The sequence below is a fragment of the Hippopotamus amphibius genome, chromosome 1, assembly GCF_030028045.1.
Source record: "Hippopotamus amphibius kiboko isolate mHipAmp2 chromosome 1, mHipAmp2.hap2, whole genome shotgun sequence".
In the NCBI taxonomy this organism is placed as follows: Eukaryota; Metazoa; Chordata; class Mammalia; order Artiodactyla; family Hippopotamidae; genus Hippopotamus; species Hippopotamus amphibius.
In genome coordinates, this window is record NC_080186.1 from 141,171,181 (window position 1) to 141,197,034 (window position 25,854).

A 25,854-nucleotide genomic window follows, 5' to 3' on the forward strand; every position below is an offset into this window, starting at 1 on the left:
ACACCCAAAGCATTTCATATCAAGGCAGAGATCAACATGGGCTCTTAAAATATTAAACTTTAGGGACTTCCCTGGTAGTGCAGTGGTTAAGAATCTGCCTGCCAATGCAGGAGACACAGGTATGATCCCTGGGCTGGGAAGATCCCACATGCTGCGGAGCAGCTAAGCCCATGCACCACAACTACTGAGCCTGTGCGCCACAACTACTGAGCCTGAGTGCCGCAACTACTGAAGCCCACGCACCTAGAGCCCATCCTCTGCAATAAGAGAGGCCACCACAATGAGAAGCTTGCACACCACAATGAAGAGTAGCCCCTGCTCTCAGCAACTAGAGAAAGCCCACATGCAGCAACAAAGACCCAACACAACCAATAGTTAATTAAGTAATTAAAATATTAAACTTTACTTTAGAAATTATTGCTTCTGGAAATATTTTTTACTGGATACCTCGCTGAACTTAATCCCTAAAGATGTGGCTATAAGGTCACAGTGAGCTGTTAGCAGTCTTTTAACTGCCCAGAAGGAAAAAAAAAAAGGAAAATCGGCTGCATCAGAGTGGCTGCAAAATGCTTATTAAAGAATCGATTCCTGATTTGAGCTTCTCAACTAGATGCAGTTAGGGAGGGAAGAGCACAAAGGGCTGAAACAGCCATCACAGTCTTCCATGTTAAGTCTAATAGGTGTGTTTTCATTTCACAACTTCACCATTATCATTTAATCTGCTGTTTATTCAAACTCATATGGTGGTGGAAAAGAACAAAATGGCAATTGGGGAAAATACAGTGAAAAATAAAAAGTGTAATTTGTAATTATTTTCCGGGCTAAATGCCTCTTTTCAAGATTCCCTCTGACTTCTCCACTGAGGAAAGGGAATGCAGAGTTGTCCTGAAGAACAGGAGCTGCTTCAGGTTGGAAGCCGAAGTGGAGTCCAGAATTCCTGCAAGGGTGACTTGTTGGGGTTTAGCTGTTCGAAGATGGGGAGTGAGGGAAGCAGACAAGGGCAGCAGGAAAAAAAGCTGAGCATAGATTTGCTTCAGCCTGAGGAGGAGAGCTTCCAGGAAGTTCTGGAACAAACTGCACCGCAGAGTTAGTCCCACCTCGAGGCCAGAGCAGCAGTCATTTGTACCCCACAGGCTGAGGTAGGGTGGTCTCAGTCTCCTAGTTCAGATGGCTCTATGTTGGTCAAAGGCAGTTCTCCAAAGAAGGGGACAGTCATGAGCTGTTAGCAGCCAACCTCTGCAGCACCTGGGCGATGGGCACAGTAGCTCAGAAATGGTGATGGGAAGGAGGGGACTTCCCTGGCAGTCCAGCAGTTAAGACTCCACACTTCCTCTGTAGGGGGCACAGGTTCGATCCCTGGTCAAGGAACTAGGATCCCACATGCTGCATGAAGAAGCCAAAAAAAAAAAAAGTGTCCACTGCAGGGACTGTGGTAACAGGCCTAGGTTCAAAAGTTCTAGTCCTGTCACTCACTGGTTGTATGATTTTAGGCAAGTGCCTTAACTCTCTGAGTCTTCGCTTCCTTGTCTGTAAAGTGGAGATGGTAAGAGAATGCACCACATAGGGTTATCATGAACATAAGAAGAGTTAATATATATAATATGCTTGGTAAATTCCTGGCACACAGTAAAAGGCCCATTAATGTCAGTTACGATTACAAAGTAGTGTAATCTATGGAATATAATTAACACTTCTGGCACATACAAGCATAGAAGAAATGCTACTAAATATTCAAAAGAGAATTAAATTTAGAAAGGATCCTAGCATTTATTCATGTCCATCAAGTCTATCCTATTAAAGGTTAAACAATTGAGACCCATACAAATTTGTATGGAAATGCAAAAGATCCCAAATAGCCAAAGCAATCTTAAGAAAAAAAGAGCTGGAGGAATTGGGCTCTCTGACTTCAGACTATACTACAAAGCTACAGTAATCAGATAGTATGGTACTGCACAAAAACAGAAATATAGATTAATGGAACAGGATAGAAAGCCCAGAGATAAACCCACATATGGTCACCTTATCTTTGACAAAGGAGGCAAGAATATACAATGGAGAAAAGACAGCCTCTTCAATAAGTGGTGCTGGGAAAATTGGACAGCTACATGTAAAAGAATGAAATTAGAACACTTCTTACCACCATACACAAAAATAAACTCAAAGTGGATTAAAGACCTAAATGTAAGGCCTGACACTATAAAACTCTTAGAGGAAAACATATGACATAAATGACAGCAAGATCCTTTTTGACCCACCTCTTAGAGTAATGAAAATAAAAACAAAAATAAACAAATGGGACCTAATGAAACTTAAAAGTTTTTGCCCAGCAAAGAAAACCATAAACAAAATGAAAAGACAACCCTCAGAATGGGAGAAAATATTTGCATACGAAGCAACTGACAAAGGATTACTCTCCAAAATATACAGGCAGTTCATACAGATCAATATCAAAAAAACAAACAACCAATCCAAAAATGGGCAGAAGACTTAAATAGACATTTCTCCAAAGAAGACATACAGGTTGTCAACACATGAAAAGATGTTCAATATCACTAATCATTAGAGAAATGCACATCAAAACCACAATGAGGTATCATCTCACACCAGTCAGACTGGCCATCATCAAAAAATCTAGAAACAATAAATGCTGGAGAGGGTGTGGAGAAAAGAGAACGCTTCTGCTCTGTTAGTAGATATGTAAATTGATACAGCCACTATGGAAAACAGTATGGAGATTCCTTAAAAAACTAAAAAAGGAACTACCATATGACCCAGCAATCCCATGACTGGGCACATACCCTGAGAAAACCATAATCCAAAAAGAAAACATGTACCACAATGGTAGCACTATTTACAATAGCCAGGACATGGAAGCAACCTAAATGTCCATCAACAGATGAATGGATAAAGAAGATGTGGCACATATATACAATGGGATATTACTCAGCCATAAAAAGGAATGAAATTGAGTTATTTGTAGTGAGGTGGATGGATCTAGAGTCCGTCATACAGAGTGAAGTAAGTTAGAGAAAAACAAAAACCCTATGCTAACGCATATATATGGAATCTAAAAAAAGGTACTGATGAACCTAGTGACAGGGCAGGAACAGAGACGCAAACGTAGACAATGGACTTGAGGACACAGGGGAGGCAGGGACATAGTGATAGAGTAGCGTTGACATATATACACTATGAAATGCAAAATAGGTAGCTAGTGGGAAATGCTGCAGTGCACAGGGAGATCGACTCGATGCTTGGTGATGACCTAGAGGGCTGCGATAGGGAGGGTGGGAGGGAGGCTCAAGAATGAGGGGACATGGGGATATATGTATACACATAGCTGATTCACTTTGTTGTACAGCGGAAACTGGCACAACAGTGTAAAGCAATTATACTCCAATAAAGATCTGAAAAAAAGAAAATTGAGACCCATTGACAAAGACAGGTGTTTTATCCAAGGACACAGAGTGGCAGACCCAACCCTCCCGCCTCCCAAACCAGTACTCTTTGTGTAGTGAGCAGCATGCGATTTTGAGGCAGTGGTAAGGATCATGGAGATAAAAGAGCAGCAAGGTGAGCAGGTACTGAATGGGGTGGACATAGAAAGCTGGGATGCGTGACTGGGAGCCCCAACCACAACGAGAAAACTTCCTTTCATTTGCTCTGGAACCTTATCTCATGGACCTGTTACTTTTAGGAGGATGGAAATTCATTTGTCCAGAATGCCAGCCTAACTCTAAAATCATTCTAGAATTTTCCTCTTGGAGAAGAGCTCTAGATGAAAGGAAGCTCAATATTCGCAAAGCCTCCAGGTAGTGGTTTTCTCCAGGTTCAAACAGGACCTAGGTATTTGCTAAGATCTCAATTCTCTACACCTTTCCTAGAACACTCTTTTTATTAGTGTCATAAGCTTTTCTTCCTCACCCTCTGAAAAAACCACCACTGATTTTTAGCTCAACGTGGCTTTTGTAATTTTGAGCCCGTCATCAAATTCCAACCATGTAGCAAATGAATCCACCTTGGGATTTATATAAATAAAACAACTCTGGCTCAGAAATATAAAGCTGAAGATACAAACGAATGCATTTGCTACTTTGATCCATCCAAAAGAAATGCAATGCCCCAGTGTAATTAAACCTAGCTCCTACAAACATCTGGCTAGATACTAAAACATGTTTTGCATAAGGGCAGAGTAGGTCACTGTAGTGGAAAATATACAGGATCCAGTCCCAGAATTCATTAACAAGGTGCAGGGATCTGGGTAAATTGTTCAAATTCTCCCAGTAAAATAGGGATAATCACACCTATTATTAAGACTGTGGTGAAAAACCATATTTTCCAATGGTAGGGAAAGTGTTTTGTAACCTTTCAGAGACAATGTATAGATGAGTGCTACATGCAGCTTTCCGTTCAGTGATTTTTTTTTTTTTTTTTTTTTTTTTTTAGCCTCTGTTAAAAGGCTACCTGCAACTGTCAGGGACAACAGTTAAGCAGTCAGCCTTGTTCTTGTTTATATGAACATCAGTGTATCCACAAAAACCATGAATACCATCATTTTAATACAGTTCACAGATTTGGGCCAACAAAAATTACATTTTCTTTTCTGTTCAACTTGGACTCTGAGGTACAGACTAATTACACAGCAACATGGCTTGGTAGTGAAAGATAACAAAATGTCTTTTTATGTGTAGTTACTCCTTAGGTAGAGGAGTATTGTCATGCCGCCAGATCTCATCATGTATCTCTTTGAGAAGTCCCATTTCAGGGAAGATTTTAGAATGTGAATTCATATTCCCCTCAGTTCTCCTGGCTTTAAGTTGCTGACTGGAAATATTTTTAATAGCGCAGAAGTAAGATACTAATAAGGAACACACACCGTACGAGAGTTAAATCTGTCAGCTTTGATAAGAAAATTAGACTGGCTTAATTGAGGTATCAGTGGAAATCTGAGAAATCCTGAGAAAGATAGCAGTCATTTACTTCCAGTCAACCTTAGGTACATGCTAGCTGAGGAAGGACTCTATGCTCCTTGTAATTAGACATTTTAATGGATTTGGCTCAGTTATAATCCCAGGGCCACAGAAAAGGGGCCAATATGTTATATTTTGCCATTCTGGCATAGAATGTACTTCTCAGGAAGTGAGTAGAAATCCTACTCATGACCTTTGGAAAGAAGTGAGACATCCCAGTAGGAAAAGGCATGGCTCATAGTTCAATCCCTGGAAAATGATGTCTTTAGCCATACGCAGCCAGTTTCCATCTTCCCTCATTTCCTCCTATCCTATTAAATAGGAATTTCCACCCTTTCACAAGTACTGGAAAGAAAAGTTTCCCCTCTGACTTCTCAGTTTATTCATTCTGTGTTATCTGATTGATGAAATTGGGACAGCTAGCCAATTTCCTTACTTGTGTTTCCTTACTAGGTGGATCTAACAATCACTTGTGTCTGTTCTCCATTTGGTTAGCTCTCCTGAGTCAAGCCATGGACTAATTTTTAGAGGTTAATCTAGAGTTTTATCCCACTCAGTCCCTACTATAGGGACTCAGTTGGAGCCGGCCAGTTAAGGAAGTATGTTGGTCTTGCACAGCCAAGCTGAGGTGGGTTATACCAAAACCCAACTCCTTTGAGTTGGTTAATACCAAAGATTAGATCTGGATGAGATATAGTAAGAATCTCAATTGTGACTACAAATTAACCCTCTAAACCAATGCTACCAGCAATGAAGATGATATTTGAACTCTGTTGAATTTATGAATGCATCTCACAAATGATTTTGAAGTCAGGAGACAAAGAGAAATGTTATTAATAATTATACCTCAAAACCCAGAAAGCTCTTCTGGAGAAATAAGCATATTAGCAAAAATAGTTTCTTTCTTTTTTTTTTTTTTTGCCACTCTTTCAGTGGGCCTGGCGTAACTTTGCCTTTGAAGCCAGACCTGATTAGTCTAACCCAGGCATTGACATTAGCTTAAAGAAAAGACTCCACAGAGGTTGAGAAACCTAATGTTACCAGAATACCAAGCTTTCTAAAATGACTTTGAAAGCAGCTCGAAAAAGAACATCCGAATTCAAAAGGTCAGATCACAAAATGCTCCCCAAGATGTCAAATCACTCCTGGGGATACTCTGCACAACTGTAGGCTTAAAAACTTGATCTCACTTGCTCTTTGCTCTATGCCCAAGCACTTCGTTTTAAAGGTTTGTTGTTGTTTTGTTTTGTTTTTTCCCTGCTGGAATTCTCTCACCCATGAAGTTTTGCATTTTGTGATATTCAAGGTAGTTTTTAAGATGTCTGTCAAAAGTCATTACTAACATAAAAAATATCTACTACATCATATATTATATCCATTACATAGAGTTGGTTCTAAAAAAGCTCAATATCTCTGAATCATGAAACTTTATCTTTTGGGTGGAAAAGCACTGTGACTCAAAGTCAGAAGACATGGCTTCTAATTCCTGTCTGGCTATGATCTTGTTGTGTGACCTTGGGTAAAGCTCTTTCTCCTCTTTTATCTTCTTTACAAAATATGACTAATTCAATTAGGTAATAGATCTTGTGGAAATTCTGTATCAAATGTTAAATATTATTTTAATATTTAAAAATTATTATTAGTGATGCTCTCTAAATCTGCATATTTGAAATGTATGTCCATATTTCACCAATGGGAGTTTTAAACTTTATTTTAAAAAAATGAAGGAATGGGACATTTGACCAAAAAAAAAAAAAAAAAGAAAAAACACTAGCTTTTTCTTAGCTGAGCATTCATTCACTCCATAACCTTAAGCAGGTTATTTAATATCTCTGGTCTCAGTTTTCCCACATGGGAAAATGGAGATAAGTCACCCTTACATCACAGAGTTGTGATGAGAATTAAGTAGAATGATTCCCATAGAGTGTTTATAACATAGACTGAGACATAGGAGGTGCTTAGTACATGTTCCTGAATGTTATTACCATTTTTTTTCCTTTTAAAAATGTCTTTACATAACTCAGAGGGTCCTATGAACTTGAGAATTTAGTTGTATTTAGAGCTTTTCATTTTGATTTATGTTTACAATAAATATTTCTATTTTTCTCCACCTGTCAGAAAATCAAAAGCTTCACGTCATTCCTTCTTTCTCTGGTTTTAAACCTAAAGGTTCTATAGATCTACACCTGATAGGACCTCTCCTGCACTGTAACGACCACCTGGGGTAAAAGACAGGAATAACCCATTCTCTACAGACAAAAGCATGAGAAGGTCACAGTGCAGCCGTGAGAGAAGAAGCCTCCCTGCAGGAGGGCATCAGGCCCTGTGCTCCAGACTCAAGAGTTCACCTTAGGGCTGGTGAGATGACATCTGTCCTGCCTCTTCTTCATCAGGAGCACGATCACCTTCTTCTACCCACCAAAACACCCCTGTTGCGGACTTGCTTGTGTAATAAAGGAAAATAATATGAAAACTTGAAAAAAGTAAGCAACCACATCCACTTTCAGATTATGCTTGGTATTCAGACCTCAGGGCTGTCTTGGTTTTCAATTTATATGTCAAAGAATGAATTCTGACATCAGTGTGTTTTCCACATGGAGTGTTGTGTCTCTTTCATTTTGCACAGGACAGTCTAGACCAGGGGTTGATGCCCAGCATTCTCTGTCCACGGGAGACGTGAGGATTTTGTATTTGAGCAAAATGGGCCTCTGGGAGCAGCAGCTCTGAGAGAAGGATCACGTGAATTTGTGGCATGCGGTATTTGCTTTCTATCTGACTTCTGTTATGGCAGGAGTGATGCGGGAGATTATCAGAAGCCCTCCAGATTCATCTGTGTGTGTGTGTGTTTTGTTTTGTTTTTTTTTTTTTTGAGCTGGCACTTACTTTATTTTCGCAGATGGTATTCCGTGTCTAATCAGCATCAAGAACAATGCTCTACTCACCAAAACCAAAACTGTCTTTGGCCTCATTACATAGGGAGGTTTCAGTGCTTTCATTGCTGAATTAGAACTTGGATTTGATCCTACAGCGTCCGAGCTCCGGTTTCTTCATTTTTCAGAAGAGTAAGTGGGGCTCTGAGGAATACAGGGGCTTCCCAGTCTCTCGATTTACCCCCGAGCACTTTTTCATTTTCATTAATACTGTCATTTAAATAATTAAACTGTGAGTTGTAAAACTGAACTCTAGTTTTATGCATTAAAGTTTTAATTAGATTTTCTCTCTCCTTTCCCATGCCTGAGTCTCTGAATAAACTTCAGAGTTAACCAGTCCTTGCTGCGGAGTAACTGCATTTATGATTTGCAAAGAATCAGAAGAAAAAAATAATAATCCTTAATTTTAGACAGTTATGTTATTTGCTAAGCACTATTGTTCTCTCAGCATTGAGGCAACAACAACTCAGGCAGCTGATGGGGAGAGATTTCCCAAGGAGGATTTGGTGTCAGACTTAATGAAATTGTAGCCCACTTGGAATCTGGTGTTTAAACAGTGAGAAAATGGAAGTCCCTTTCTTCCCCCTGGATAGCCTGCCCTGTAGGGAGGAAAAATCTCACTCATTCTTTTCAAGTAGTTTCTATAGGATGTGCACTTTGTAACATTTATGCATAGCTTCTTTGCCCCAATAAATTCTGTAACAACATGATGATTTTTGTGGCATGGAAGTAGTAGTGGGAAACATTTGTAAAGTGATTTGCAAGTATAGGACATTGCAGAATTGAAAATAGCTGCTTTAAGTTAAACATTAGTATCTTTAACCTTTGCAAAGGTAGGAAAGATACTCTTAGTGATGTTTTAAGACCGAATATTAAAGAGAGATCCCCCTCTTTTCTTCTTTGCCATGTGTTAGCTTTAGTGGACAATTTATAATCTACCCCAATGTCAAAGTCACCAAGGTTATGTGCAGTTCATCTTTTGTAGAGAAACCAAAAAAATTATGGTAACATAAACATTCCTCATATTCCCTCTGAGTTCTCCTATATAGTCTAGCCATTGTTCTTATTAAGGAAAGACACTGGGACGTCCCTGAGGGTCCAGTGGCTAAGACTCCATGCTCCCAGTGCAGGGGGCACAACCAAGACCCAGTGCAGCCAAATAAATAAATAAATAAATAAAGTATTAAAAAGAAAGAGCATAGAGCTTAGACTATTTAGAATTACAAGGAATCTCAAGCATTATCTAGGCCAGCAGTACTTAAAATTATACATCCAGGGACACAGGATCAGATTAAAATATAAAATTTCAGTAACTTGATCTCCATTTGAGATTTTCTCATAGTGCCTTTCCATTAAAAGCATTGCACTGATTTTGGGGTGCTTGACACTGAAATAATAATGCAATAACTAAACCCATAGAAACATGACATTTTAGATATCCACTTGTTCAATTCTTTCATCTTAGAAATGAGGAAAGTAAGAGAGACCCCAGCCTTCCTCCTAGAGAAATGGAAGCTCTCAGTTCCTCCTCTGTCATAGGTTACCATGCATAATAAGGCAGAAGAAGGAGAGGAGAGAGAGGAGATTGGCTTTGGGGAAAATTGATTATCTGTCTACAGGGAGCTGGGCTTGGAGCAAGAGTATTTTGCAAGTGCTGATGTTCCCTTCCTACATGTCACTAGAAGGGAAGGCAGGGCAGTTTCTAGCATTGTTTCTTGAAGAGCTGTGGCATGCTGTTATGTAAAACAAACCCAGACAAGGGAAGGGATGCCAACAAACAGTCTCACCACACTTAGTCAACTGTCCTCCCGGGAGACACTGACAGCATCTCTCTGCCTCCACAAGTGAAAGAACGCCACTTGCTGAGTGTAGGTTGAATGGCCCGGATGAAAATCTGAGCTGTAATCAATATACCTCCTCTCTGTATCTCAACCAGGGAAGAAAATTCGGGACAGCTAAGCAGAAGAGATACTTGACTTGGCATGTAGCCATGTTCTCTAATCCCCGGGAGAGGAAGGGCATTCAGGAAGTTGGACCAGCAGTTATAAGAAAACAGTTTTCTACTTTTCTGCTTAATTCTGAGGATCTATACAAAAGCATGAGAGAGGATGAAATTGTATCTCATGTTCCCCGTTTCTCTGGTCATTTCCTCTTGATGCTGTCTGTCCTGTGTGACTGCAGGTCTCCTTTCCACCCACTGCCCAACTCCACACAGGGCTTTCTGCTCTGCTTTCCCTGAACAACACTGTTTCTGAATCATATTTATGCAATGAAAACAGTGTGGGCTTTGAGATCAGCTCTGGATCTGTACCCTGACTCTCGTTCTTACTAGGTAGATAACTGTAGGTAAGTTACTTAACTCTTTGGACATGTTTCTTCACGTCTGCACTGAACTCTCTTCTGTGTCACTTCCTTCTGGCTGATCTCACCAAAAGAAGACATGATAGACTAAGTGTCTAATGCATGTCTTTCTCAGCAGCATTGCATTTTACAGGGGATTCCTGTAGACACGATGCTTTAACTCAATGGACAAGAGCGTTAGTATTGGGGTTTCTGGTGTCACGGCACATATGCATATAGAATCATATCCAAACCATCAAAGCCACACACTGAGAAGACTGTCTAATCCAACATTAAGGCCAAATCTCGATATTACTCATGTCTGGAGCTGTGAGCTTCCAGGGTTTGGATTACATGATGAATAAGAATATTCCCAATTCTATAATCTTACAAAAAGCTTAGGTTTAGTCATAAACTCAAAGTGAATCATATAGGTGTTCAGATAGAGGACAGAGTAAAGCATCCTAATACAAACCTAGAATAATCTCAATGTTTTTAGCATAGTTTTAATTGGGGAGGAGGGGGATCCATTTATCCCAAATATCTGAAGTACAGGCAATAGTGGAGGGATAATTTTCATGCCAAAATAAATGGTATTCAAATTCAAAACACATAGATTTGTCAGTGTGTGATTTGGAGACTTTGCTAAAAATAATCCTTAACGTGAATCCAGAGCTCCAGGCAACTCTGGTCTCTTACTCTCCATTACTTACGTGTCTCTACTTGAGACATTTTTTCTGTTATCCTTTAAGGGTGCCACTGGTGAATTCTAAGGAGGTAGATTTGCGGGGATGATGACGTCTGGGAATTACATCTGGAATTTTGGAATAATGAATATAAAAACGTTCAGGAAGCTCAGTTACTACTGGGAATTAAATAGATTTATAGCAACCAGTGTTTATTGACCACCTGCTCTAAGCCACTGCTGGTGGTAAGAACTGAAGATGCAAGGGTAAACAAGAATGTCCCAGCTCAAAAAGTGCCACTCATGTACTTCAGGTAAACAGGCAATTTGTAGCGCTGTTATAAGTGCCGTGAAAGAGGAAAATAAAGGCAGAGAGTAGCAGACATTCTCAGAGATTGCTTCATCTCAACTGAATGATGGACAAATAGCAGTTGTCAAGTGAAGAACACAAGAAGAATATTCTACAGAGGAAGCAGCAAATGCAAATTCCCTACGGCCTGTGAAAGCCTGACGTATTTAGAAAACTGTAAACAGTTATTGTGACTGTGATGTGGAGTGTTAAGATTGGGTGAAGGAGAAGGTAGAGAAGGAAAGCTTGGAGAAGCAGATATTGAGTTTCACGTATGTCATACTAAGGAAGTTGGAATTAGTCCTGAGAGTCATGTGAAGCAATGCCCTAGGCCTTCTACCACCATTAATCAGGCTGAGTAGGGAAACCCCGTGCTGGGATAATATCTGCCTTCCCCCAAAGTTTCAACTTTATTTAAAGGTGTCAAGTGGAATCTCACACGTGGTATAACCCCATCCTCCCCAACAGAGGTCAAGAGTGAGTCAATGCACTAGTCTAAGACAACAACCCTCTAGGCCCTTCCAGTCATCAGGTGTCAACTGGACCGCACACTGGGGAAAGCTGTTTCTCCAGAATGCCTCTCCTCATTTATAGGGGAAGATTGAGTTGCAGATAACTCCTCCCCAGTCATATGCTCAACAACCACATCAACACCAGCCACGTTGAATCTACCACGTCTAATTGTAATAAGCCCAGATTTTTTTCCCCTTAGTTACTTGAAGATTTTTAACTCCCGGCTCACTGCCACACTCTCTGGCACCCCTGATATAAATTCTCAGATTTTAGTCTACAAAACTCTTTCCTGTGAGTTCCTGGAATTCCTCTAGTCTGCTGATACAATGATGTTGACCTCAGTACTACTTCCTTCACCCACTTGTGTGGCATACTCAACACCACTTTTTTAAAAAATTAATAACTGCCACTTTTCTATAATCTCTATTTTATGAATCTTGCTATATGATCAACATTGCATTTGTTTCTAACTAACTCCCTCTGATAGTCTGGTCTCCAAGATCTTTCGACCTAACAGGGACCTTTGATCCATTGTCTCTATAACATTTTTGCTCTCCCTCTCCCCATCAATGCTTTCTCTTTCTCCCTACTGTGTCAATTGTTTGATCATTACACCACTCTTTTACACTCTCTCAACTCTGCTGCCACTCATCAGATTCATCTGGCAAAAGTACCACCTTGGTTCAACCCAGATTTCCTTGTGCTCGATGCCTATCCCCAGCCAAAATGACCCTCTTGCTGTTCCTTAGACAATGCAGGCATCCTTTCGCCCCAGTGACTTCCCTTACCAGGCAGTGCTTAGAAATCTGGGAATCATAACGCTCAAAAATGTGTACAGGACCCCAACAAACCTTATGTATCAGGCCTTCAAGTACAGCTGCTGCATACGTTTGTACGGAGGCCCTGTCAGTGTCCTTGTCACCCATAATGTCGGTGGGAAATGGCTTAGTCACTAAAATTTAGACACCATTGATTATTTTATAACTTCATAACAAAATTTTAAATAATTTGTAAAAACAGACACTAACAACAGAGGATACGAGAGGAGACAGCAAAATAACAGTGCATTTCCAGAGGATTAAAAAGGACTCCAGCATCAAATATAGCTAGCCAAAAGATTCAACTTTGAGCACATAAATACAAATTCTAGGAATTAAGAAAAAAATACAGACAAGAGATTCCTTTAGTTGTTCCTTTATCAGAAAGTGAAAGCCTCTGTCATCTCAGGATACAGCATATTTATCCCAAAGTCTTATCTTTTCAGATTCAATTATTTGAGATACTGAACACAGATGAGGTACAGCTGAAAAGACAGCATGACCCAAGGTGAGAAACCTTGTCTTCCATGCAGTTTTTCATATGCTTAGGTGAAAATATACACATATGTCCCTCCAGTGCAATAGGAATAGAGGACAGTGTATCTTATTTATTTCAAGACTGTTCTTACATTTAGGAAATGCTCTTTTTTGCTCACTTCTGAGATCCCTTGAGCTTTTTTTGCAGAGTATTTCAGTTCTGTTTAATTGCTACTGGGTATATTTAAGAGGAGCAGGAATGAAAGAGCAGATCTCTACCACTGTGTCAGATAGAAAATTAAGAAAAATAGCCAGTTTAGGGGTTTTAGGTATAGATTTTCAATTTGGTCAAGGTGGAGGGATGCTGCCTATCCACCTGATGTTCCCATCCCAGTGAAGGAGCTCTACTAGAGTAACTATTAGCCTCTCTACATCCTTTCTGTCCATCCCATGGGAGATGGAGTTACTGGGGTGAGTAATGAACTTTAGAAGGAGAAACTGGACGTTCATTATCCAATTTCTTCCTGCTCCTCCTCCTTCTTGGGAGTGAGAGCCCTACAGGGCACACCTGTTCTTCTTTGCTTTTCCAGGCATGGTTAATCTTTATTCTTCTAGATAATTCTAGATCTGGGATTTAATATTACAAAGTCCACTCTCTCACAGGTATATATGAGATTTTTCAGTATCAGCTTTGCCAGTAACAAAGAGGATACTTTGGTCACTTTCTACTTACTCATTTTTTTAATTTTCCAATTGTTTTTGAACACGAGAGACAAAAATGAGGCGCTCCTAACTGGACTCCTTAAACACTCAACATTCACGATCGCTTGAATAAGCTTGGTCCTTCCTATATCTGAGCCCTTACTTGTGCTGTTATCCTTGCCTAAATGCTTCTCCTCTCTTGTCAGCCTCTCTCTCACTTCAAGATGATCTCAAGCACTCTATTTTCCAGGGGGCCTTCTTTGGTTTTATCATGCATCTCTGTTCCTGTACTGGGCATTGCTTTAACTCTAGTTAGTCCTAATCTTGACTTTCCACTTACTACTATATCTTGTTCATGTGGATATAAGAGATTCACTTTTTCCCTAGATTTTATGATGACTCTCATTTTCTCATCTGTAGAATAATAATAATTTAATTCTTCATAGTTACTGTAATGATAAAATGAGTAATACCGTAAGACACTTAGCTTTTAAATCCTAACACATAGTGAATACCCAATAAATGATAGCCACAATTAGCCTTTATAAATATACCTGTGTGCACAGACACACACATGCATACACATGTCCCTACTCATTTTTGATATAACCGCCAAGACATATTGAGCTAAACCAGATTTTTTGTAATTGTTTTGAAATTGCATAATTTTTTCTGGGTTAATGCCCATCAAATTCCACAGGAAAATACTGTTAAGTCTAGACAAGTATTCTATGAAAGTCCCATAATCATACACAATAGTTAAACAGTGGATAAAGGGAAGTTTCATCTAAACATAGAAAATCTTGAAAGATTTCACTAAGTATGACTATATCCCATCCAGCAATAATTCCAAACAAACATACCCTTGACATTCAATATTAAAGCAAGAGGGAGCAGGATTTAGAAAGGAAGTAATATTAGAAAGATGATTTTCAGACATTGTATCTATTCCCCATCTTTTCCCAAAGATGGTTGCTAAGTCTTTGTAGAATAGCCAAACATTTAATTAATCATCTTTGAACTAAAAGGACTAAGCACTTGGTTTTCAAGTATACAATGATTATCATGTTCAACATGTTCTAAGGGGTTTTAATATTGGTACCATCTTTATTGTGCCAGAATCTACTTGCCTGACAGGTATCGTGAGATAATATTGATGTTTAAATATCTCGACTTTAGACAAATTAAAATGTAAAATAAACAAGCACCTTAGAATCAATGAAGTAAGGTGATTTTTCTCAGTAATATTTGTTGAGAATATATGTCAGATTCTATGCCAGGGTGTAAAACAGAGACCAAAATAGGTGGTTTTCCTGCCCTAATAAATGTCAGGAGAAATCATATGGGCAATGTATGAAAAAAAAGTTAGGGCTTAAAAGCATCGAAGATTTTTATCAAAATTTTTATACATAGTTAATTTAGACTTCACTGCAATTAAAGAAAAAATTCAAAAACAAAATTTTAATGGATGCTAATAATGTTCAGAGTAAGAAAAAATAACAATACTGACTTCTGCTTCAGACTGTAAAGTAGAATGTTATATTTCACCAAGCCTCCTGAGATAAAACTATAAAAGCTAGATAAAAAATTTTTTTAAGGAAATGAAGGCATATTGTTTAAAGGCATCAGGGAACAAAGGAGGCATCCAGGATCTCTCTCTAAATGTTAGAGAGAAGAAAACTGCAGTAACTCATATTTTTTGATTCAGCAGTTTTGTGATGCTGTGGTAGTGAAAAACAAAGTTCCAGGACAGACTAAGAAGAGGGGTTTTGGAAAACATCCTACGCTATCAGTTGATTTTCTAATTATTGCTTCTAGTATATAGAAATAATTTTCTATTGACATTTGATTTAGTGACCTTGTTAAATTTTTATTCCAGTGGAAAATATTCCAATATTTTACAATGTATGTTTGCTATAAGTTTTTATTTTAGATACTATTTATCATATTAGGGAAATTTCTTTCTGTTCCCATTTTAATAATTTTTTTTTGATCATTAATGGAAAGTAAGTTTTCCAAATGAATTTTCTGCATCCACAGAGATGACTGCATGCTTTTCCCTTTTTATTCTCTGACTGTGATGACTTTGACATATATTGTTTGAATTTATATATTAATCTAGCCCTGCATCCCTGGAATCAAACTCTACTTGGTCATGAAATACCATCTTTTTTATATAACATTGGAGTAGATTTGTCAACATTTTGATTACAATTTTACTTTTGAGTTCATGAGCAAGAGTGGCCTGTGTTTTCTTTTTTTCTTGTTCCTCTTCTCACTCTTCTTTTTTGTTGTTGTTCTCACTCTTGCTTTTGTTTTCCTTGTTCTTATGCTTCTTGTCCTTTCTATTCTTCCACCCCCTCCTCCATCTCCTTCCCTTCTCCTCCCCTTTTACCACCTCCTCCACCTCCTCCCTCTTCTTCTTTGTTTTACGTTATAATGCCTTTCTCTATTATGATGTCTAATGAAAAAATGTGCAGGAACTATACACAAATGTGTGCATGTATACACACATGTGGGTGCAGACACAAACTAGAAAGTATGATTGACCAGAGATAAACTGTGGTCAACTAATCTATGACAAAGGAGGCAAGGATATATAATGGAGAAAAGACAGCCTTTTCAATAAGTGATGCTGGGAAAACTGGACAGCTACAAGTAAAAGAATGAAATTAGAACACTTCCTAACACCATACACAAACATAAACTCAAAATGGATTAAAGACCTAAATGTAAGGCCAGACACTATAAAACTCCTAGAGGAAAACATAGGCAGAACACTTTTTGACATAAATCACAGCAAGATCTTTTTTGACCTACCTCCTAGAATTATGGAAATAAAAACAATAATAAATAAGTGGGACCTAATGAAACTTAAAAGCTTTTGCACAGTGAAAGAAACCATAAACAAGACAAGAAGGCAACCCTCAGAATGGGAAAAAATAGTTGCCAAAGAAACAATGGACAAAGGATTAACCTCCAAAATATATAAACAGTTCATGCAGCTCAATATCAAAACAAACAAACAAACAGCCCAATCAGAAAATGGGCAGAAGACCTAAATAGGCATTTCTCCAAAGAAGACATGCAGATGGCCAAGGGGCAAATGAAAAGCTGCTCATCATCACAACTTATTAAAGAAATGCAAATCAAAACTTCAATGAGGTATCACCGAACACCAGCTAGAATGAGCATCATCAGAAAATCTACAAACAGTAAATTCTGGAGAGGGTGTGGAGAAAAGGGAACCCTCTTCCACTGTTGGCGGAAATGTAAATTGATACAGCCACTATGGAGAACAGTATGGAGGTTCCTTGTAAAACTAAAAATAGAATTACCACATGACCCAGCAATCCCACTACTGGACATATACCCTAAGAAAACCATAATTCAAAAAGAAAACATGTACCACAATGTTCATTGCAGCTCTATTTACAATAGCCAGGACATGGAAGCAACCTAAATGTCCATTAACAGATGAATGGATAAAGAAGATGTGGTACATATATACAATGGAATATTACTCAGCCATAAAAAGGAACGAAATTGGGACATTTGTAGAGACATGGATGGACCTAGAGACTGTGATACAGAGTGAAGTAAGTCAGAAAGAGAAAAACAAGTATCATATATTAATGCATATATGTGGAATATAGAAAAATGGTACAGATCAACTGGTTTGCAAGGCAGAAATAGAGACACATATGTAGAGAACAAACATATGGACACCAAGTGGGGAAAGCGGGGGTGGGGGGGGGATGAACTGGGAGATTTGGATTGCCTTATATACATTACTAATAAAATATCAAGTTGTATACTTTAAATACATGCAGTTTATTGTATGTCAATTATATCTCAATAAAAGTTCTTAAAAATAAAAAAAGAAACAGGAGAGTCGGGGCAGGAGGAGAAGAGGAGGAGGGTGAGGGGCAAGGGAGAGACTTCTGAAACAGGTACACCAGAGGCTTGGTACCATTAGAACAACCCTACATCCAGTACACAGTGAAGAAGTGCGAGAAACAAGGGAAGCAACTTGGAGAAGCAGAAGTCCGAAGATGCTGGGTAAGCAGGAAGAAAGCAAATAGACTGGGAATGTATAAGATGTACAAGCCCACAATAATCATCCCTGTTCTTCATTCCCTTCCTATGTCCATTCCTTCTGTCATATGACTGCACTGTTCTGTCTATTGTGGGGTTCCCATGGGCTAAGCCATGTGCTTTTCTTTGGCCAATAAAATGGTGGTTCAGAGAAAAAAAAAAAGAAAGTATGATTGAGATAAAACCAAAGAAGATCTAAATAAAGGGATATATATACATTGTTCTTGGAAGGCTCAATGTTGTAAAGATGTCAGTTTTCCATAATTTAATATATAGATTTAATGCAGCGTCGATCATAATTTCAGGTACTTTTAAAACTGATAAGATTGTTTTGAAATTTTATAAAAGTCAAAAGAACCAATGATAGTCAAGAGAAAGAATAAAGCTGAGGAATTTTAAGACTAAATATCGAGATATTTATAAACGAGTAGTTGTGACAATGACACGAAGAAAATCAGACTAGATTTCATCTCAGAAACATACATGCAGTCACTCAATTTATTACGAAGTTGCCACTGAAATGCATTGTGGAAAGGACTGTCTTCAAAAATTACTGATAGATCTGTTGAATATAAATTTGGTAACACTTGTTTCTTGATTGGTACATTACTCGTTACACAGAAAGTGATTCCACATCGATCATGGTCACAAATATCAAAGGTCTAACTGTAAAGTGGGAATTCTAGAATATACCATAGGAAAATTGCTTCATGACATTGGGGTAGGCAGATATTTCTTTAACAAGGTGCAAAAAATCCTACTGCCAAAATTTTTAAAAAAAGCAAAACTGTACTGCTTTAAAGTTAAGAAATTCTGTTCATTAAAGGACGTCATAAGTGAGAATGGATGTCAGAGCATAAGAGAAGATATGCACCTATTTGTCAGACATGTACCCAGAATATGTAAAGAATTCTACAAACCAATAAGAAAAAGATAAAAATGATGGACAAAGTCTTGAGCAGGCACTTCACAAGGAGGAATAGGCAAATGACCAACAAGCATATGAAAAATTGCTCAACTTCAGTAGTCATCAGGGAAATGTAAGTTAAAACTACAACGAAATACCACCATTCATCCATCAGAATGGATGAAAATTTTTTTATTAAATTTTTTAAAAGATGCTGGAAATCCCAGTATTGCCTAGTACAGAGAGTATCTGAAACTTGTAGTGACTGTGTAAATTGATACAGTCACCTTGAGAAACCGGCAGTTTCTACAAAAACTGAATATCTGCATATTACATGACCAATAATTTCACTCACGGGTATATAGCCATAAAAAATGTATAAATGCACCAAAAGACATGTGTATGAATGTTTATAGCAACATTATTTATAGTAGTAAAAACTGAAACAAATTCATCATGAATAGAATACATTGTGGTATATTCATGAAATTGCATATTATGTATCAGTGAAAATAAATGAACTAATGCTGCTCCAAACACAGATGGATGCAGTAAATCTAAGATACCAGATGAAAAGGTATACACACTATATTATTACATTTATGTAAATATTAAAACTAATAACCCAATGCAGCCAATAAATAAACAAATTTATTTTTAAAAAAACGAATAAAACTCTGCTAAGAAAATAAAAATCAGAATAGTGACGGGGTAGTGGTAAATGGGTATTGAAGATTTATTAGGGATGCTGCTGTGGTATTAGTAATAATAGTCTATATTTTTATCTGGTTAGTGACAACATGGGTGTATTCCCTTTGTTAAAAATTTATTGAGCTGATACAGTAATCAAAGCAGCATGATATTGGCACAAACACAAAAATACGGATCAATGAAACAGAATTGAGAGTCCTGAAATAAACCCACACCCTATAATCAATTAATCTTTGACAAAGGAGGCAAGAAGACAATGGAGAGAACACACTTTCTTCAGCAAGTGGTGCTGAGAAAGCTGGACAGCCACATGTAAACCAATGAAGTTAGAACATACACAAAAATACACGCCATACACAAAAATAAACTCAAAATGTCTTAAAGACTTAAATGTAAGACATGACACCATAAAACTCCTAGAAAAGAACAGAGGCAGAACATTCTCTGACATAAATCATAGCAATGTTATCTTAGGTCAGTCTCCCAAGGCAACAGAAATAAAAGCAAAAATAAACAAATGGAGTTTATAAGCTTTTGCACAGCAAAGAAAACCATAAACAAAATGAAAAGACAACAGATGGAGAAAATGTTTGCAAACAAGGCAACCAACAAGGGCTTAATTTCCAAAATAAACAAACAGCTCAATAACAACAAAAAACTCAATCAAAAAATGGGCAAAAGACCTAAACACAAATTTCTCCAAAGAAGACATACAGATGGTCAATAAGCACGTGAAAAGATGCTCAACATCACTAATTATTAGAGAAATGCAACTCAAAACTATAATGAGGTATCACCTCACACCGGTCAGAATGGCCATCATTAAAAAGTCTACAAATAATAAAGTCTGGAGAGAGTGTAGAGAAAAGGGAACCCTCCTACACTGTTAGTGGGCATGTAAATTGGTGCAGCCACTATGGAGAACAGTATGGAGGTTCCTTAAAAAAACTAACAATAGAGTTGCCATATGATCCAGCAATCCCACTTCTGGGTATGTATCTGGAGAAAACTCTAATGAGAAAAGACACATGCACCCCAAAGTTCATAGCAGCACTACTCTCAGTAGCTAAGAAATGGAAGTAACCTAAACGTCCATCAACAAATGAGTCTCTAAAGAACACGTGAAAGAGAGAGATATATACATATATATCATATCCAATATATACATATATCACATATCCTACACACACACACACACACACACAGGAATACTACTCGCCCATAGAAAAGAACGAAATAATGCAATTTGCAGCAACATGTATGGACCTAGAGAGTATCATACTAAGTGAAGCCAGAGAAAGACAAATATATGATATCACTTATATGTGGAATAGAAAATATGATATACATAAACTTATTTACAAAACAGAAATAGACTCACAGACATAGAAAACAAATTTACGGTTACCAATGGGAAAGGGGGGAAGGGATCAATTAGGAATTTGGGATTAGCAGAGAGAAACTACTATATGTATATGTGCATATATACATAGGCATAAAATAGATGAACAAGGTCCTACTGTATAGCATAGGGAACTATATTCAATATCTTCTAATAAACTATAATGGAAAAGAAAAAAATTTTAGTGACCTCATGAAGCTGAAAAAAGTTCATTGAGCTGAAAATATTGTTTTTGTATTTTTGTCTATGTTATCCTTCAATAAAAATGTTCATTTAACAAAGCAAAATATTGCTGCAGCTAGAAAAGTCATATTAAGCAAAGTTTCAGCCTGTAAGTAGTATCTAGATCTATCCAATTGTTATTTGGCTTTTCTGATTTATATTCCAAGAGGTCATAAAATGGCATATCATTAACTGATTTTCATTTCATGGAATTTCATAGACCCCACAATAAGTTGTTAGTATTTTTTCTCAGTTTTACTGGTGGGGCCTGAGATGCCATTAATGTAAATGAGACTTAAAGGATATAATGAACTGCAGATGGAAAAGCAAAGAACAGACTCACACAATATTTTAAACATCTCTACATTGATGATGAAAGTTTCATCGATGATACATTCCCTATAGTGAGTAGAACACTGGATATCACAGCAATCAAGGCCTGTTGTTTCTAATCTTAGCTCTGCCACTATCAAACCCAGTGTTTTGGAAGTGCTGCCTGACTTCAGTAAGCCTCAACTTCACCATCTCCACTGAACAGATTGGGCTTCCAGTCAAAGAATTCAAAACATACACTGCAACATGTTTATGGAAGAATGTTAAGACAAAGACACAAATGAGCAATTTTTAGAATTATCTTTGGGATTTCTTTTAAAAGATTCCTATTTTATAGGTCTTAGCTCATACTCCTCCATACTTTGCTATTCTTGTTGTTGATCTCAGTGGAGTGCACAAATAGCCAGCTGGGTGAACAGTTTTATATCTCTTAGCCTGTATTTATTTTTGCTTTGCCATTCATGTTGTCACTGACACCCACAGAGGTTACTCAAAAACTGTTCAGCACACAGTTTCATTTTCTTGGGGCTAGTAACTTCCACTTGTGCTGTGTGTGAGGATGCTCACAGCTGTATCTTGATTTTCCTGTCTCTCTGCAGCTATTTTGCTAAGAAAATAATTCAATTCTAGAATGAGTTGACGATAGTCTTCTGCTACATAAAACACTGAATGCCTATGCACTATTTTTTTACCCTCTATATTATTCATTTATTCCAAGTAAACTCTGAGGTATATATTAGTTTCTTCATTTTATAGATGAAGAAACGTCCATTTAAAATAAACAACATGAGTGACTCACTAAACTGGTCAGTTGGGAGTTTGTGGTTTAAAGCTCGATTTTTCCAATTACTGAGCCCATGTGTTTACCATATTTGTTTAAAGAGCTGCGACCAGTTGTAAGTTTATTATTCTAAGGTACAAATTAATGCGTACTTAGGTGCTTCCCTTTGAAATATATGAAGCTCCATGGTACTGTCTGACCATAGAGGTGCCTACATTACCAAACAATTCCTAATATATTTGGTCAGATGTTGTAGTAAGAAAGAAACCATACTTTCTGTTACACTCCTGCCATTTCTAAAATGAGAATAAAAGTTTCCTTAGCATTTCTTGCTCTCACTGGATTAATTTCTGAAGATGGTTAATGCACTCTACTTTTCCAGGAGCTGTTCCAAGACCTCCACTTAGAAAGCTGAGGTTGCAACCATTGGCTATAAGAAAGGTACAGCCAAATATGCCAGGGGACTAAAAACATATCAAATACAACAGAAGGGACTTCAAATGATTCCCCTGGAAGCAGGAATACAGAATGCATTGTACAATGTAATATGGGAATAAATTTATTGGGGTGAGATAGAATCATTTATGCAAGAGGAAATAAGAAGGCTAGTTTATGCTTAGGATCTGAGGCAGCACTTCTCAAACTTTATTACGCCTAAGAATCACCTTGGGACCCTGTTTAAAATGCTGATTCTAAGGCCACACCTCTGGAGATACTGCAGATATGGGGGGGGGGAATGTCTGGAAATCTGTACTTTGACGAAGTAGCAGGAGTGATGCTGAACTACCCATAATGTATTGTGAGAATTCATACTCTAAATAAATCAAAGGGGTAAAGGACTAGTCAACAAAGGTTAGGAATAAAGCAACAGCCTAGTGATTCCAATCCCACCTCTTTTTATTTCAAAGCCCTTGCATTGCCATAAAGGGGAAAAGAACCAATCGTCTCACTATGTCATTTTAATGACGGACATGAGTGGTAACACAATCATTTGGATCAACTGCAGAGATTTAAGTAAAGACAATTCTTTATCCCATACCTCTTTGGGGATAGATGTATTTTGAAGCAGTTTTATGAAAACGTTTTACAAAAGTAACACTGTGCATATGACACAGTCATGGAACAATTCGGAAGTGTGTGGGGCAGAAGCCACAATCACACGTATTTATGTTTCTGCAGGAAAATGTGCGGATGCTCACACTTTAAGTGAGATGCGGTCTAGGACACACTTCATGTCTTTTCAGGTCAGTTCTTTCTGTCAAATGAGTTGAGGTCAAGTTATTTTTATGATGATGAAAAAACTTTAATTTTCAAATTAATACTGTAACGTGAGATCAAATACTGTGGATGAGATACTATGAAAAAGCTATAGTTTATTGAATACTTAATATTTGCCTGGCATTGTATGTAGTGTTTTACATATGATTTTTTTTTGTTTGTTATTGTTGTTGTTTTCACAATATTTCTAGGAAAATGTCTTACTTGTCTTATTGTAAAGATAAGGAAACTGGAGCCCAGAAGGTTAAAATGATTAGCTCAAGGACAGGCTAGTGAGTGGCAGAGCCAGGGTGAGAATATAGTTGATCTGATTTTAATGATAATATGCTTTATACCATGGTTTATGGCCTTGCTCCAGAGTCCTCTCTTCACAACTAAAGTAAGAAAGAAAAATGTGCTTCAGTGGTAATGTTTATAAATACAACTTTAAAATCTCTTTTCATTACTTGCTAAAACGTTTTACTAGATGTATGTTATGCTTTTGTATAGTTCTTTGTGCAAGTCACAAATATTCCTAGTCTCCCTTCCATCCGGACCGTGGCAGAAAACCACTCATTCATCCCCTATGAAGTTAGACATGGCCTTGTGATTGCTACAGTAGCCTCATCTCACAGGATTGATACAGCACTCATAATCTACTGTTACCTGCTTTCTTGCTTTGCATTTGTATTACTGGCTTCAGTTTCTGTTCCTAATCTATAAAGTGACCAAAGCAAACATCAATTAATAATGTTGTGTAATAATTTTGCTATTGACAATACCACTGTTTCCTACCCTGGGCCATTTCTACCAACAAAAACATTGTCAAAGGAATACAAGAAAATATATTCTGCTTAAAGTCTGACACCAAAGATTGCTCTTAAGGTCTAAACTTAATATTAAATGAGAAACAGTAAATTTGATGTTAACATATTTTTAAACTGATGTTTCTTCTTATTTTTCTTCCTATTACTGGAATTTCATTCTAATATTCTCTAGGCTTAAGAAAAAAAGCACCAATGCTATGGAGCTTTACAGCCCATTTACTCTGTAGCCCCTCCCTCCCTTCTTCTTTGACCAAAATCCCCTAATTTCCTTTGGGGAATTTACTCTTCTTCTTTCTCAGTCATTGAATTTGGGTAGTACACACCTCATTCCAGATCCTAGGGTGGGGGTTAATGTGAGGGTCCTGTTCCCATGCCTAGAGCAATTGGTTTAGGGATGTGAACCTGACCAAATTTAAAGCCAATAGAAGAGAAATACCAGGCACTTCAAGGAGAGAGTGTCTTTGACAGTGCATTGGGAAGAGATGAAGTCTGGTCTCACTGCAGCCATTATACTACAAGAAAGTGAGAATTTGGATCTCCATGGTGGTTCTGTGTAGTGTCTGAGGATGAAGCCAATACCATGGATAAAAGATAGAAGACATGGAGAAAAGCCAGATCTTTGATAAACATTTTTTGAGTCACTGAATCTGATATTCGTGACAAAGAATCCTGTCTGACACATATTTTGATTCTAAAAGTAAATTTTACTTAGACTACATTGAGACAAAATGAATCTAAGGATCTTTCCATAACTTAAAAAATGTTTTTTTTTGAGAAAACTGTGTTTTGTCAAGAAGAACCAGTGACCAAGTAGGCTTTAGACATTTCCCCAAGAATGTGCTGAGCTTCCACCAAATATCCACTCAAAATTGTGCCACGAGAGGGGTCACTTAAAACATTTGTGTTTTCAGTGTATTTACCACCGATTTGGAGAGGCAAGAAACATATGTGCCACAATTTAAGAAACACAAAGTGCTTAGCCAAATGGTGGTGAACTGTCAGTACAATAAAAAGTGGTGAAGATAGCAATATATGCAGCAGTAGTCAGGGAAAAGGTCTCAGACATAGCATTGCTAGATCTTGTGTTTGAAGGTTGTGTATGATTTAGCCATAGAGAAAAAAACTGAGTGTTTCAAGGAGGGGAAATAGAATAGTAGTGGGATGACAGTGGAGAAACAGACACCACCTCATGATTTACTCTGTCAGCTATGGGGCAACACCCATTTCCTACAATGTGTTCTACAGTGTGGCCCCCGTGCATCTCATGATAATCCTGTGATGCAGACAATACTAACTCCATTGTATAGAAGAATTGACCAGTTAGTGTAGTCTTGGTTTGGTTTGGTTCTTACAGGCATAAATTGCAGCAGGTCTAACACTTATAGTTATTAGGACACAGGGTCTATGAATTGCACTTATTCAACTTCCTCCTTAATTTTAACTAATACAACTTCCTTTTGACTCTGAACAATTCAAAATTACTTCAAAGTATATAAGTACATATTTTGTCAGACTTTAAAAGAAGCATATGC

The 25,854-nt window shown here is 37.7% G+C and overlaps 1 protein-coding gene across 6 annotated transcripts in view; it reads right to left on the reverse strand.

Annotated features, from left to right (window-relative positions):
- GABRG2 (gamma-aminobutyric acid type A receptor subunit gamma2) overlaps window positions 1-25,854 on the reverse strand; it is a 109,299-nt gene that overhangs the window by 15,397 nt on the left and 68,048 nt on the right. The window contains exon 8 of one of the 6 annotated variants that reach the window (XM_057747412.1): window positions 20,184-20,197. The exons of the other annotated variants lie outside the window; for them this stretch is intronic. Coding sequence (XP_057603395.1) covers window positions 20,184-20,197 — 14 coding nt within the window. The remainder of the gene's footprint in view (window positions 1-20,183; window positions 20,198-25,854) is intronic. 6 annotated transcript variants of the gene reach the window in all.